The sequence below is a fragment of the Syngnathus leptorhynchus genome, chromosome 1, assembly GCF_054491065.1.
Source record: "Syngnathus leptorhynchus isolate UIUO chromosome 1, UIUO_Slep, whole genome shotgun sequence".
Taxonomy (NCBI): Eukaryota; Metazoa; Chordata; class Actinopteri; order Syngnathiformes; family Syngnathidae; genus Syngnathus; species Syngnathus leptorhynchus.
In genome coordinates, this window is record NC_141195.1 from 5743877 (window position 1) to 5758487 (window position 14611).

Here is a 14611-nt window from a genome sequence, read left to right on the forward strand (position 1 = left end):
TTGTACCGCTAGCATATTCTGTACGGGTACATAAGCTGTATCTTTTAAAGATGAAATCAAATCAAATAAAAATATTGTTCAATCAAAAGCAGTGCAGACTACATGTACAAATAGGATATAGTGTGTTGTCCCCTGTGGAGTGTATGTCTTATCTTGAAACAGTAGGAATTAATCGATGATATCAAGAAGAAGTACATAGTCAGTAACCTGAAGCTGAAGTAACCTCCAGGAATTCTAATACTCAGATGTTTAACCCTTAGGGCTCCTTCACATTGAGCGATAAGGCAGAACTCCACACACAACACTCGCCACTATCTTTGTGGTGGTAATTCCATATATGAAAATATGATTTGAAAATCAAAATGCACATGGCGGAAGACATGCATGTTGCTGTGTTATTGTAAGAATAACCTTCAGGGTGGTAAAACTGCTGGAATTAGGTGTGTGTGCTCATTTCTGTTAGCGTGCCTATGGTGTTTTATACTGTATGTTAGTATTAAGCTAGAAAATTAATGTTACACTTAATATAATGGCACTCATGTATGAAAGCATTTTGATCAACATTCATGGAGAGAAATAAAAGCTTGAAGCAAAAAATGATTTTTGAAAACTTTTGAAAATTGCTGGCCAGGGAGCCATTAATTAGTGCAAAAAATAAACCAGATTTAAGGTTCATCAGCTCTGTTTGCCTTTTTTTTTTTTTATGCTACGTTATCATTGCATTTGATCAATCTACAGTGTATGTTGTCAGAAAGAAAGAGAGCACAAAACCTCTCCCTACTTCAAAGTCATCATACGCCCCTGCCAATATTTGTTCCTGTAAAATTAGTTTGGTCTGTTGTGACAGGCAGTGGTGCCTTTTGTCCAACCTTCCCGACAGGAGGACAGTTAAAGTGGAATCGATAGGACAAATGTTGAAGCCACTCAACTCTGCAGCTGAGCCTTGCACCTATTTGAAGAAGTCTGTAAACACCGTTATCCACCAGCCCAGCTTTTATTTGTTGTGGTGGTTTGCAGTCACATCAGTGACTGGATTCTGTGCCCCCTTTCTCGCTGCAAATAAACAAAAGTGTTGATAATAGAACACTGATCGTCTTCCAGATGTAGCAAGCACAAATCCCGCCAGGACTGTCGCCTATCTCTGGGGATTGCAGTGGCTTTGTTGGAATATGATAGCGCTCAACGTGGGCAGAGGAGGATCCCCTTCCTGTTTGATCAATCAGGTAAAAGAGAGGAACCGTGCAAGAAAGATAAACAAATAAACAAATGCATATTTTTTTTTTCATATGCACCTCCATGGTGCAAGGTGACGCCAAAAATGCCGAAACATACACTCATGTCAGCACTGACCTTCTGTCCACCTGATGAGCTTCAGAGCAGGAATTAAGTTTCAATTCAATTCAAAATGCTTCTGGTTTTGTGAAGAGCAAGCTTCAGAAGGCACTAAACTGTATGGCAAAACATTGCTTGTATTCTTTACAGATGCCTATTCTGTATTTTGTAATTCATCATCAACATCATCTTTAAAAAAACACCGCAAAATCTGAACGGCTAATGACATGATGTGAAGATTTCACGGTATACGACTGCTCTCTGGTGGATGATATTATTTCTGCGCCTTGCAATAGTTGTATGTTAAGTGTATCAACACCAGGGGGGGATATTGGTTCGAATTATTGTGTTAGACAGAGAACCAGAAAGCCCGATTTTAATTGCATAAATAAATAAATAAATAAATAAATAAATAAATAAATAAATAAATAAATAAATAAATAAATAAATAGCATATTAAAAGGTTGAATAACCCTTTACTGGTAACCAGCCAATTGTACTAAACCAACCATTTATCCTCACATTCACACCTATGGACAAATTCAACCTAATGTGCATGTTTTTGTAATTCCGGAGGAAAACTATCACATATTCTCATACCTTCTTCCTTTTCACTACAAACTCCCTCACACTTTACTCAAATTTCAATAATTGGATTTTTTTTGTCAATTTTGCACATCCCTTTTGTGACACTGTCAGAATTGTAGCTTTGAACGCTGCATTATTTGCACAGTTTTTATTGAATCATAATTACCACACTATTTGTGGCTTTAAATTGCTTGACGACTCTGCTTCACTATATTTGGCCAATCAAATTGATTCTGATTCTGATTCTAGGATTGGTCCCAAGAACCAAAAAAAAGAATTTTAGTTTGACTTTTTAAAAAAAGGATTAATAAACTAACGTTGATGTGCAAAGTCTGTTCCATAAATATATCACAAGACAGCATTCGAATTAAGAGACTCCGCCATTCACACACATGCCTGTGGACAATATAAAACCTTAAATAAAAATAAGGCACGTGTTGTTGTTGTTGTTGTTGTTGTTGTTGTTGTTTTTAAATGTGGGCGGCACACAAGCACAGGTAGATCATGCAAAGTGTACACCTGAGGGTCTGTGCCCAAATTGGAACCAGGGCATTGGAACTTTAAGGCAGACATACAAACCACGAGTTCACTGTCAACTATAATAGACAACACTGACTCTTGAAAGGCAACTGCATTTTCAAGTACACTGAACTACCGGAGCGCTTGACCTCTGACCTTCCACTCACAGCACAATGTAAATAAGGGTCAACATTGTACATTAAGATTTGAAATAGTCTCGTGCATCACATAAATAAAAATACATTTCTCAAATAATTCTACTATTCAAAAGATGAGTCATGATTGTGAGTGTTGGTGCCAAAACGAGTTTCAAATAGAACTCTGTTTTCACCCTTGAAAATATCAAACGCTTGAGTCACAGGGTGAGTGATGCTCAAATGTCAGGATGTGGCGATGTAAAGTTGACTCAGAGACGATAGAAGGTAAAATGAAGTATTTTGAGAGCTCCAATTATTGTCTGCATTTGGGACCTCAACATAAATACAGCAGTGTGCTCACCAAACAAGCTGCACGCGCTACTTCCTGTGTTTGTGTGACTCAGATACTACTCATAAAAGGCCCCATCCCCCCCGCCCCCTAACCTCCATCCACCCCCTCTCACAAGGGGAAAAGACGCCCACACACATTTGGGTCTCCACCCACCTTGCTACTCCCACACTTTCTTCACTCCTCCCAGTGGATGTGTCCGTCCCTCCTTCATGCTTTCTTCATCCTCTCGTATGGAGGATGTGAGTGGCGTGCGAACATGTTTGTTACTCAGCCCCATCCAACGCTAGGGAAGGTGAAACTTAGCCGGCAATGGATGGTTCTGTCCACATCTGTCAGCCGGTTCGGCTGCATCAGCATTTGCGGTTTAAACACAGCGGATTGCTAGAAAGTGCGTGCCAGAGGGCAAGGATATATGAAGAAGGGAAAGGGACATCAGTGTGAGCATGAAAAAGTGGGCTAAGACCCCCACGCTGACCGTCCCTCCCACTGAGATGCTTAATAGGATCTGTCTGCTTCGAGCTGCGGCACAGTTCGAGAGCCAGGAGACGATGAGCAAAGTGGGAGATTTTAGTTTGGATTCCAAACCGTCTCACCAGTTCCTTGGGTGGCTTCTCTGAACGTAGGTTCCCAGTAGACCAGTACTTTAAGTGGGAAAAAAAAAAAAAAGATGGCGGTAAGCTCCTTATTCAACTGTTGCCATGTAAATTAGGCGGTGGGTAACAAATCATTAACGAGCTCATACGTCATCGCCTTTACTTCTTGCCACAAGGGAATTTTAAGCAAGTTCAAGAATACTTTTTTTTTTTAAATTGAAATTTGAAAATTGGCATTTTTGTGGGTGGCTCGCTGGCACACTGGCTAGCACGTCCGCCTCACAGTTAGAAGGGTGCGATTCCACCTCCGGCCCTCCCTGTGTGGAGTTTGCATGTTCTCCCCGTGTCTGCGTGGCCTTTCTCCGGGCACTCCGGTTTCCTCCCACCTCCCCAAAACATGCTTGGTAGGCCGAATGAACAGTCCAAATTGCCCCTAGGTGTGAGTGCGGATGGTTGTTCGTCTCGATGTGCCCTGCGATTGGCTGGCAACCAGTTCAGGGTGTCCCCCGCCTACTTGCCCGATGACGGCTGGGATAGGCTCCAGCACGCCCGCGACCCCCGTGGGGACAAAGCGGTACAGAAAATGGATGGATGGACATTTTTGTGCACTCACTAATTGTAAAGCCACCAGAGTGAGGAATGTGGACTCATTCAGATTTAAGCCTTTGCCCCAATCACAAGAAAATGCATTTTCACCTTCATCTTAATTGGCAAAATTACAAAAAAATGGAATTGTAGAAAATTCTAAAAGGATCTCTGGAAATATTGACTACTTTTCCACATGGGAGTTTCAATTCACACGCATCATGTGCATGCATTGTTGTTCAGTCCCCGCGTTGGGCTCCAGGTGGTGCCAATGGCTGAGAAGGACAAACCCACACAAGAGGACCTATTTCCTCCTCTCCATCCACATTCTGAGGGGCTGCTGTGACAGAGAAGGGGGATGGGCCTGAAGTTGTTGGGGAAGATGAAGAGGAAGGAAGTGAATAGAGCAAAAAACAAGGAACGAAGGGGGTGGCCACGCAAGGCTCGCACATGCTGAGCAGAACATTGGCCTCATTGGGACAAATGCATCCAACACACCCATACAGTGCATGTTAGATGTATATCTTATCATATGCAAAACAGCCGCACACGATGGAATCCGAGAATCTTTTGTCACTCGTAGAGCTTGTATTGTGATTCTGCAGCATATGGGCGTTTGCGCCGCAGTGGGAGAGAACACACAGCAGTTAATATGGACGGAGGGGCTACTTTCAAATATATATTAACTTGTTCACTGCGAGTCTATTTAAAGTGGATATTGGACATCTACAGCCATCAATGGCAATGAATGAGTTGATGAAGCGCTACAAGATGTCTTCGGTGAAGTGGGGTCCTTATCAAGAAATCTCCAGATCAAGAGTATACAAATAAGTCTTAAAACTATTGTTATAAATATGTATAATATCACCAAGCAGAAGCATGTAGCTGCTAAGATTGTAGTTATTTGCTCACTAAAGTTTTAGTAGTTAAATGTAAGGCAGACTTCTCAAAGGCCAGTGAGATGGTTGAAATTTGAGAATAAAAGGTTAATTCAGTTTGAAATGTCTTTTTATGAAATTGCTTCGACATACTTAATCCAAATATTAGGATTTATTTTTTAAACTATCAATTAATTGACAGTTTTTAAAAAAAAATGTGATAGCCGCAACATTGGATTCTGGAGAGATAAATTTGTGAACAAAATTCTCTGTTTTTTCTTCATTCATTTTAAGCTCAATATTTAAAGGACATCTTCTCCATCACTGCAAAGAGTTTCATGAGGAAAGATGCCTTTTAAAACACTCGAACACTCCCCTCCATTGTGTTCAGTAGTTGCAGTGTGCGTGCTGCGAGTTGTACACGCATTTTATTGTGTGGCCGAGTCCAACTTGGGAGGAAAGACATGGGGGTTGAGCCGGTCCAGTGCCGTTGGTGGCCCACTTATCATATCTCCGCCCCCAGTCCCCCTGCTCCCATGAGGGCGGCTCTTTATATTGCCCCAAAACTCCTCCTGACTGGCGCCTTTTTCTTTATCTGCCGGAGAGGAGACGCACATGCTATTTTTAGGACCACGTTGGAATAAACCCATTAACCTGCCGGTAAGAAAAAAAAAATTGAGTGGAAAACAGTCTTTTCGCCAATGCTGCGTTGCTTTAAATGCTTCACGAGCTGGGAGTTAAAGGGGCGGGCTATGTGTTTGTATGTCGACTCAACGCGACGCTTTGTGGGTCGGTGCAGGGCTCTTTAACCGGCTATAAGCACCCGGCTTAAAGGGGATATTTCGCTGTGTAATTTAAGCTGGAGGTTAAACTTGAGCGGTAGAGGTGAGTGCATATTTTTGCCGAGACCAACGCACCGTCACGATGGTTTGAGAATATTTTCAATCGCTCGAGTTCCAGTGAAAGGAGGGCGACATGCTTTCAATGAGAAAGCCGTCCATTGTTGCTGTAGGCCCGCCACCAAACACGACGCGCACCTCGCAAGCTCGGGCTCATTTTTTTTGAAATGCAGATGTAAGAAGGGTGCGATAGCAATAGCACACTCAACGCTTCCACGGTTTATTTGTGTGCATGTGTGTGGCCAGAGGTGTGCGTGCGTGCGTGCGTGCGTGCGTGCGTGCGTGCGTGCGTGCGTGCGTGCGTGCATGCATGCATGCATGCATGCGCACATGCATGGGCCTTGGGATGCGGTCGGTACGTGAATGCAACGGTGAGGCCTGCGGCTCGGGGCTACACCGTGCAAACCGGTTCAACGGAGATCCGCGAGGAGGAAGCGGAGCGCACGCGGGACCGAAATAGCGCCTCTGGGAAGAGTTGATTTAAGAGCTGGATGCGTCGTGGCTTTGCGCCTTTTTTTTTTTTTTTTTTTTGGCTCACCCCCCACCACTCTCTCTCCCGCTCCCCCACCACGACCCATCCCCCACCCCCCATTTATGTGAGCTCGGCACGTTGTCTTCTGCAAGCGACTCTGACCAGGTGTGGTTTTTATTTCCTAGGTGTGAGAAGTAAATATGAGCGACAAGGGGACAGTGTCATCTAAGGAGAAGGAGACGACAGAGAAGAGGGGGCGTGGAAGACCCCGCAAGCTTCCTCAGGTAAGAAGGGCAAAATAAACTTTGAAGTGCAGCTTTTGTGAGAAGCTGCATCAAGTTTGCATGACTCATCAGTTTTGGGAATGTAGCCCGCACATGATCCAAAGTGCGTTCAAAGCTAATGGCGTCCCGTGAAAATCAAGTCTTTACTTCAGGTACGAGTCCCAATTTGAACGTGTGTTTCGGCCATGATTAATGGGAGGTGTAGAAGCCCCCCATCAACAAACTTCCTGTGTTTGTCAGGAACTTGTAACCCAACACACACAAACCAGTTTTAACCCTCTCAGACCTCCTGCATTGGCTGACATTGCAAGGTTGAGGGTGGGTCGTATGGCCGTCACGCTGCGTAGTGTATTGAATTGCTTTGATAGTCAAAAGCTGCAGTAGTAAACAAGATAGAAATTCAATCAAATGAGTCGAGGCCCACAAGTGCATGTTGTGTATATATATATATATATGAATGTATCGCTTGCACAATTATTGGCAGGTTTTGCAGTTTAGGTGTGTCTGCATATCACTGAAGTTTCTCAGACACATTTACGAGCACACAGTAAATTGTGTGCGAGTCATTCATCACTCATTCACTGTGTTTTTTTTTTTTCTCCCCCGTTTTGTTTTAACGTCAGCGTCCCGAGTCTCAGGAGCCCAGCGGATCGCCGACTCCTAAGAGGTCCAGAGGACGACCCAAGGGCAGCAAAAACAAACCCAGCAGCAAGGGCAAAGTAAGTCCATCATGTCTTCATGCGCCAAAGTAGCGGCTTGCAAAGGCTGAATGACCGGGTCATAACCAGAAAAAAAAATAAGACCTGGCAACCCATCAAGTTTGCTTCTAGATGATTTCATTGTTTCCCTCCTGTCAAAAATTGTCTTCCCTATTGTAAATCCAGTTTTTTTTGCAGGAAGTACATGACTGTACTTCCTGATCTGCAGCATCCTGCAGCGTGTCATGCAAAGGGTGACGTAGGTACAGAGGCTGCAATGGTGTTTCCACGCTGAGACCCCGCCCCCAACACCCCGCTCCGCACACTGTCCAAGTTCTTCTCAGCCTGTTGTCTCCATAGCAACAGCTGATTTTCTCCCTCGCCCTGAACCCTGCGACTCCCCCCATGAGCATTGTCCACGCTGCTACTGTACGTGTGAGGGAAGGCAAATTGCTCCTGCATGCGCACACGTTCTGTGATCTAGGGTTAGCAAGAAAAGACAAGCGTCTGAGGGTTTACGTCTATGCCGGCTTCCACCAGCTGTCTCTGAGCTTCGGACCAGGTGGCCAGCGAACTGGAGTGCCCTGTGTGCAGTTCCTGTTGGCCTTCTAGATAATAGCCAATGAACCCAGTGCCCCTTGTCCAGATCTCTTTGTGCAGGCTTTGCTGCCACCTGCAGGCAGCAAAACAAATATTTTCTGTTCAATATACAGTACATGTTATTTCAGACAACATTGCTGCTGATAAGTGGTTTGATCCCTCCCTCCCCCCAGGTGCTTACGACAAGCCCTTTTTTTTTAAAAATTTGACCGATACGGTCAACCAGAATATGCGGCTCATGCATTTATCATGATGCACTGATGCTTAAGTTTTGCACAGTACTTCATCTAACCACGCCCCTTCCCTCTCCAAAGACAAAGGCAGAACCCGCTCCTGGTGCCAAACGCAGAGGAAGACCCAAGAAGGAGGTAAGAATTGTTTTGTTGTAACCGCATTAGAATTGATACGGTGATTTGGGGGCAAAATATTTTCCATACACGCGGGCCAAAATCTTTCAAGATGAGTCACTTTTTGCTCTGGGTATTTTGACTTTGACTCTGCTGGCAATTGCCGCTGCCTGTCTTCCAATGGGTGATTTATAAAAGGAACAATCCAATTTTGTTTTCGACTCGATATGGTGAAAGAGGTTAGAGGTTAGCCACATGCTAACCAAACATCCAAATTTAACAGTTGATAAAAGAACCTCAAATGTCTTGTTACTTTGGATCATCGTTTTCAACTCATTCATTTGCAAGTTTTCTTGATGGAACACACCAAAACAAACAAAATCTCCACTTGACACCGGCATGCCTTGACATCAAGGAAGCCGATGTAGTTTCGTAGTAGAAAGTCTTCTATGCACGAGTAGTAATGGGTGTGTTTGGATTGCCGCCTGGATCACATTAGTCACATGAAGCAATGACCCGTAGTTACCCCGCCACTTCTTTTTATGAATGAACACATCCAGTTGGGAGTGAGTAAAGGAAGCCGGATGCCTCATTGTGACTCATCGATCCACCGTCCTGAGTCACCCACCCTTCCTCATGCCACAGCAGTTTGTCAAGATTTAGGATAACATTGATCCAAAGAAAGACTCGTTGAGATTTGACTCAGCATTTCTGACTTATTTGTTGTTGTTTTTTTTCCATCTCATTTTAGGAAAAGGAAGAGAAAGCATCACAGGAGTCGTCGGAGCAGGAAGAAGACGAAGAGGATGAGGAAGAGGACCAGTAATAGCAACACGTGCTACCTCTCTCAGCATACTGACTTACTGTTAACTGTAACTGGACTGTATCTTCAACACCAGTGCCACTTTCATGACCACTATCCCCCTGACAGGGCCCTCGGCTCAAACAAGGGTCTACACAGTACATTTCTCATGCAACAGCACTGGATGAAAACGCTGGACCTTGCGCAAGCGTAGCTCTGAGCATCACATACACGACAGATGACAAGCCCTTTTCTCTACGTCATGACATCGCAAGAATTTTTTATGCCGAAGAAGGTGGGCTTTTCGGGGGCCGAGTGTATTTTCTTTTCTGCTGAAAGATGGTGTTTAGTCTTTTTTTGTTTGTTTGTTTTCTATTTACTCAATGTTACTTATTGATTATACTCAAGTCTGAGATGGTAGGGGCTGTGGAGTTTCTCTGTTTTGTACAGGACAAAGGTGATTTTTACCAATACTCGTGTTTGTGTGGTGTGGTTTAACCTATCCTTCGCATCGTACACTAGATGAAGTTGAGTTTCAGTGTTTAGGATGAGAATAGGTCACTGGTGGTATACATACCCCCTGCCCCCCCTTTCCCGATGTCACCGCTCACAAGTAGAACATCTGCTCATGTAGGACATTTTAGGTGTTAGCTTATCTGACGGCCTCCTCTGTCATTGGTGTGTAGCGGGGGAGACAACTAGTGTTTGTAGTTTTTTTTTTGTTTTTATTACTTTACAGTTCCATCCCATTTAAAATTGTGTGCTGCTTCTTTTCAAGTGTTGTCAATTTTAAAGTATAGGGTTCCAGGTTGAGAGCATCAGTGTCGTTTTTTTCAGGGAGCTTTTTACAGACGGTTTCTGCCTGCGCACACGCGCGCCCGGTCAACGGAAAGACAAACTGTACAGCCACAAGCAGTTTAATAATAAAATTGGGAGTTGTTGGTACTTCGCTAACAAGGCTGCTCATGTTTTGTTTGTTTTTTTTTTGTTTTTTTTTGCTTATTCACCTTGCGTGGGTTCCCATAAACTTACTTAGTTGTAATAAGCCTTTTAAAAGATGTTTTGCTTCCTGCAACAACAAAAGAACGTTCAAGTGTCCTCTTGGCAGTTCTTCCACACACCTCAGCCGCTACAACCTCGGTTATAAAACTGCAAACTGACAACACGATGCCTGGACTTTCATACCTCATTCAGCAGTTTATATCATTGTGTTTTACCGTTTTTGTGTTACTGTGTACTCTGGACACGATTTTTTTTTAATACCTGACTGAAGCAGGCCTCAGCTTGCTCACAACTGAAGCTTGTATACTGACTGGTGTGAGTGAGAAGCAAGTCAGGGAACCTTTTCAGCTTGACAATACTGTGTTCGCTGACTGTGGTAGTTTAGCAAATTTTCTTTTTTTTTTTTCTTCTGGTGCACTGAAACATTTTAAGGTTGGACACCTTTCCTGATTTTTGCCTAACATTTTCCATCAAGTGGTTATTTTGTGCATTGACTTTCACAAAATCAGATTTACATCGCAGGCTGACATCTACATCTGTTCATTTATATACTGTAAACTGTTGAGGATGGAATCATTCTTTTTAATGGACACCGTATATAAATGTGCAATGTATATATTTTCTATGGTGTCCTGCAATTTGTATGAGATAAAATGGTCAATAAAGATAATTTTCTGTCATTGTCCTGTCCTTTGTTTAAAGTAGGAATAATTGAGGGTGCATTGCTTTACTTAGGAAGGTTTTTGTTCCTCGTATATTTTCTGCCATTACTCCAGTGTATTTAATAATCATGATTGATTTTATCAGGGAAAAAGGTTATCTTTGACAGAAATTAAGCTTCATAACAGTGCAGACTAATTTGCATCAGTAGTTTTCCCATTCAGGTCCAAGTGAAACTCAGCAGCTCAGTAAAGGTACTGTTAAAACATTTTTGAGGAAAACCTGAGCAACAACAAGTGCAACATCACAATTCAAATAACCAGGAGAACGCACAACACCTGTCCTCTCCATCACAATGCACAAGTTGTTCAAATGAATTGAACGGTTTAAAATTCCATGAGCTGCATCTGCACTTGCAAGCTAATAACAATCCTGAGTGGCTTCAAACAGTTGAGGGCAATAAAGTAGGCGGGTCTATCATTGAGTGCAGTCACAATCATGGCATTCACCTCTGGCTGTAGGTGAATCTTTTCTGGTGACGTGCTTGGGACATATTTGGAGCAGGAGTCATCCAGAAGAACACTGGATCGTGTTTATGTGCATATTGTGGCTTACATGCCTCACCCAAACCACACAAAGTTCACAAATTGGGGGGGGGGGGCTTGTGACAATTTGGTGTGTAAACGAAAACAAAAGCTAGCAGCAACATTTGTTGAGTCAATTAGAAAGTGAAACGCACGTAAAATACACTTTCATTCAGAGCTCACTTCTTCAGAAAGAGTGCTATGTGAAATATTTTCTTTTATATGTGACGCGTCTTCTCGGATGTGCCGCTAAATCTGCAGTCTGGAATGAATTCCAATGGATTGGCAATTCCAGAATGTTCAGTAACACCAGAAAGATGTGAAGGAGGACATGCACTTGTTTAAAAAATAGACCCTGAAATTCAGTGTATGCTTGAGAATAAATACTTTACATTAAATACATTAAATGCATTTCGAAACATAGTTTCAATGCCTTTGCTTGTTGTACTTTACGATAGGAGGGAGAGACAAGTAAACAAAAAAAAAACTATCTTTGTGGTTAGTGCAGGTTTGGATTCTTCAGGCATCTTTGGTCAGAAGAGGGCGTCGCTGTTGATAATTTCTTGCCCAACCTTGAACAACCTAATAAGAAAAAAAAGCATTTTAGTGTCATCCTCAAATTGAAATCAAATTCAGAGAATATAAATGTAGGTGATTTCTTATTACTTTACAAGAATTATAATTTGAATGCAGCACAGCACTATAAGCGCAAAGAAGTCATCAAATACAGTGGTCACGTTTGCCTTTTTTTTTTTTTTAAACTGTTTTTGTGTAGTGAACATTGCCATCTACTGGTTTCCAAGCATTCGGGCAAGACTTGGATTACAGGACACCAATAAATTGTTGGATTTATCTTATTAACAAAATGATTGTGCAATTCCGACAAGACGGCTAATTTAGCTCAACGTTCCAGTCCAGGGTATACCTGACCTCTTGCCAGAATGAGACAGGCTCCACCTCAATGATGGCAAGTGCTATAGGAAATTAATGTACTTTTCAAATAGCTGCAATCGGCAGCGTTACCACTAGATGGTAACAATCCTAGCAGACCCTTCCACGTGGATGAGCGGAGGAAAAAAAAAAAAAGTTCAAGCTTGAGTTACGAGTATGCGTTCACAAAATTTGTATTATCTCTTCTCAACTTTTTGCAGCTGTTTTCCTACACATTAGCGGAACTGAGTTGTGAGGAAACAAGAGTAATAGCCTGGCCACGTCACCTTATGGTGCAACCAAGCAAAACCACAGATTAAAAAAAAACACAAAAAAAAAACACAAAAAAAAAACTACTACACAGAAATCAATCGCTTTGTACAAGTGCGCAAAAAGAGGAACAGGAACCCTTGTAAGTTATTTTTAAATATTTTAAATGAAAGAAACCTGCGTCCAGGCAAGGAAAAACTGAGTTCCATTGATTTCAATTGTCATCAGTGGTCAATGAACTGTGCTTTGTCTGGTTCCTCACTTAGGACCTGTTTGCTATGTGTGACCCTGCCAGAGACATAAAACCCCAGAAAATTCAGCTCCTATAATTATTGGGACACACAAACCCCTCCACTGGCTCACAGAAGGGGATTCTTTCTTAATATTTATCAATTTATTATTATTTTCTGATTGTAACTAAAGAATTATTGTTTTCAAAGAAAAATGTGCCTTACTCTGGTGTCCTCTTCTCGCCACAGCATTTCTTGTTCAGCTTCATTCACCTCTTCTGAGGGGTCATATGAGTAGATTGGTAACAACTGATGGCGGAGTCTGTCAAGTCTGAGAAAACAACAAAGACCAAAACACAGATTAAAAGGAGACATAAATCCATTTTAAACAGGACTGGAACTGTATTTTTACCTTTGTTTCTTACGAACGTACAAGACCTGAAAAAGAAGACAGAAATGATACATTCTTATCCAATGGTGTCTTTCCATAGGACGTGTGCAACTACAAACATGCCAGTCGAGAAGCACCGGTACGGAACGTGTTTTAATTGCCAACTTACCACTGCTACAGCAATTCCAATGATGGTGATGAGGAAGAATGGCACCAAGACATAGCCCACCGCTGCATCTCCATTAATGGTGGGGGACGGAGTGGTACTATTCATTGCATATAATCAGGGCAAGGGGCTACAGGGGGTTGCTTTACAGCGAATGGAAACCCCCCACCCAAGGACACACACTGTGCAGTGGCTCTCTCCTTAAGCTACGCTCTGGTTGATCAGGCCTCATCCTTTTCATTCATGTGACTTCCACATGGTTTCACTGCTCCTCCTACTTGGGACAAACCATACAGGGGATTATGCGTAAGAGGTCAGGTCAATACATTTGGGAGGCTATTTTGAAGCTTTCCAAAGTCAACTAAAAGCATTGATATGATTATATATTACCTTGGCGATCTAATTACTTGTGAAATACGAGTTCTTTTGGTGGGTTTTATTTTATTTTATTTTTTAACCCGGAAATAAAAGGCCAGGTTGACAAAACCTTGCCTCCTTGGTACTCCCACGCATTGAAATAGACTTGAGATGCGCTCAAAGAGCACTCATAAAGTAGGAAATCTCAAAATTACATCGAATTTAACATATTCAATGCTCTTTTAAATAACATAATCGGTGAATTGGTGTATCCATTAGGGCTGCATAATTTTGGAATAGCATGCAAAATTACATTTTATTATCCAATGAAAGAAACCCATAAGCAGGCTGAATGATCAGATAAAGCATCAATTTGAAAATTATTGTCAGCCTTTGCGATATGCATATTTCGTCGTAAATACAGGACACTTTCTCGTGCCAACGAAGATGCCATTTGCTTGCTACCGAGAGATCCCGACCTGTTCGACCTGTCCTCAACGCAACATAGTTGAAGGAGAATGGACTATGAGCTTCCGGCTTACATATTGTCGCGCGTACAAATCGATTAGCTTCCAGCTAACGTTTAGCTCTCGTTGCCGGCCGCTGCTCTAATCAAAGTTATTTGAACCAGTAAACACTTCCAGGCCAGCCATCTTCGCAAAGCTATTGTTCGTTTTTTATTGATGGCACGAGGCGCGTCGTTGGTTTCGGGGGAAAAACAATGCGGAATTACACTCACCTTCAGTGAATCACGTCGATTTGTTTGTGTTGCTTCCGCAACCAGTTTATCTTTTGCAAGTTGGACGAAGCAGCGAGTGCAACCGTAGTGATTCCTTTTTTCAAAATAAGACGCTTGCTCACATTGGGACAATTTGTTAACCCAAACCCAAAGGGATATCCTGAGAAAAATTGAGTTCAACCAAAGAAGGGCAAAG

General features: G+C 42.5%; 2 protein-coding genes across 4 annotated transcripts; one reads left to right on the forward strand and one right to left on the reverse strand.

Moving 5' to 3' along the window:
- The first annotated feature begins 5498 nt into the window (after positions 1–5498).
- hmga1a (high mobility group AT-hook 1a) lies at positions 5499–10044 on the forward strand. Of its 2 annotated transcripts, none has more exons than XM_085918724.1 (5): positions 5499–5644; positions 6541–6639; positions 7263–7358; positions 8252–8305; positions 9036–10044. In XM_085918724.1, exons 2-5 carry the CDS (start codon positions 6556–6558, stop codon positions 9108–9110), a joined length of 309 nt encoding a protein of 102 aa, XP_085774850.1. In that variant the 5' UTR covers positions 5499–5644; positions 6541–6555; the 3' UTR covers positions 9111–10044. The 2 variants fall into 2 exon arrangements, with proteins under 2 accessions (XP_085774850.1, XP_085774841.1); XM_085918715.1 differs by lacking the exon at positions 5499–5644 and adding an exon at positions 5725–5869.
- Positions 9791–14571, reverse strand: smim29 (small integral membrane protein 29). 2 transcript variants are annotated; one of them, XM_085918735.1, is made up of 5 exons: positions 14416–14571; positions 13323–13593; positions 13175–13200; positions 12988–13093; positions 9791–11914 (listed from the first exon to the last, which is right to left on the reverse strand). In XM_085918735.1, exons 2-5 carry the CDS (start codon positions 13425–13427, stop codon positions 11852–11854), a joined length of 300 nt encoding a protein of 99 aa, XP_085774861.1. In that variant the 5' UTR covers positions 13428–13593; positions 14416–14571; the 3' UTR covers positions 9791–11851. The 2 variants fall into 2 exon arrangements, with proteins under 2 accessions (XP_085774861.1, XP_085774869.1); XM_085918743.1 differs by having other exon boundaries at positions 13323–13596; positions 14416–14566.
- Between the last annotated feature and the right edge of the window lie 40 nt (positions 14572–14611).

What these genes read in the sequence shown, in the direction of transcription:
- smim29 (XM_085918735.1), bottom strand. Translation starts at nt 13,427, where the DNA reads ATGAATAGTACCACTCCGTCCCCCACCATTAATGGAGATGCAGCGGTG. An exon ending in TACGTTCGTAAGAAACAAAG is followed by an intron (nt 13,094 to 13,174) that starts GTAAAAATACAG and finishes TTGTTTTCTCAG; the next exon opens with ACTTGACAGACTCCGCCATC. An exon ending in GGCGAGAAGAGGACACCAGA is followed by an intron (nt 11,915 to 12,987) that starts GTAAGGCACATT and finishes TTTTCTTATTAG; the next exon opens with GTTGTTCAAGGTTGGGCAAG.
- hmga1a (XM_085918724.1), top strand. Translation starts at nt 6,556, where the DNA reads ATGAGCGACAAGGGGACAGTGTCATCTAAGGAGAAGGAGACGACAGAG. An exon ending in AACCCAGCAGCAAGGGCAAA is followed by an intron (nt 7,359 to 8,251) that starts GTAAGTCCATCA and finishes CCCTCTCCAAAG; the next exon opens with ACAAAGGCAGAACCCGCTCC. An exon ending in GAGGAAGACCCAAGAAGGAG is followed by an intron (nt 8,306 to 9,035) that starts GTAAGAATTGTT and finishes ATCTCATTTTAG; the next exon opens with GAAAAGGAAGAGAAAGCATC.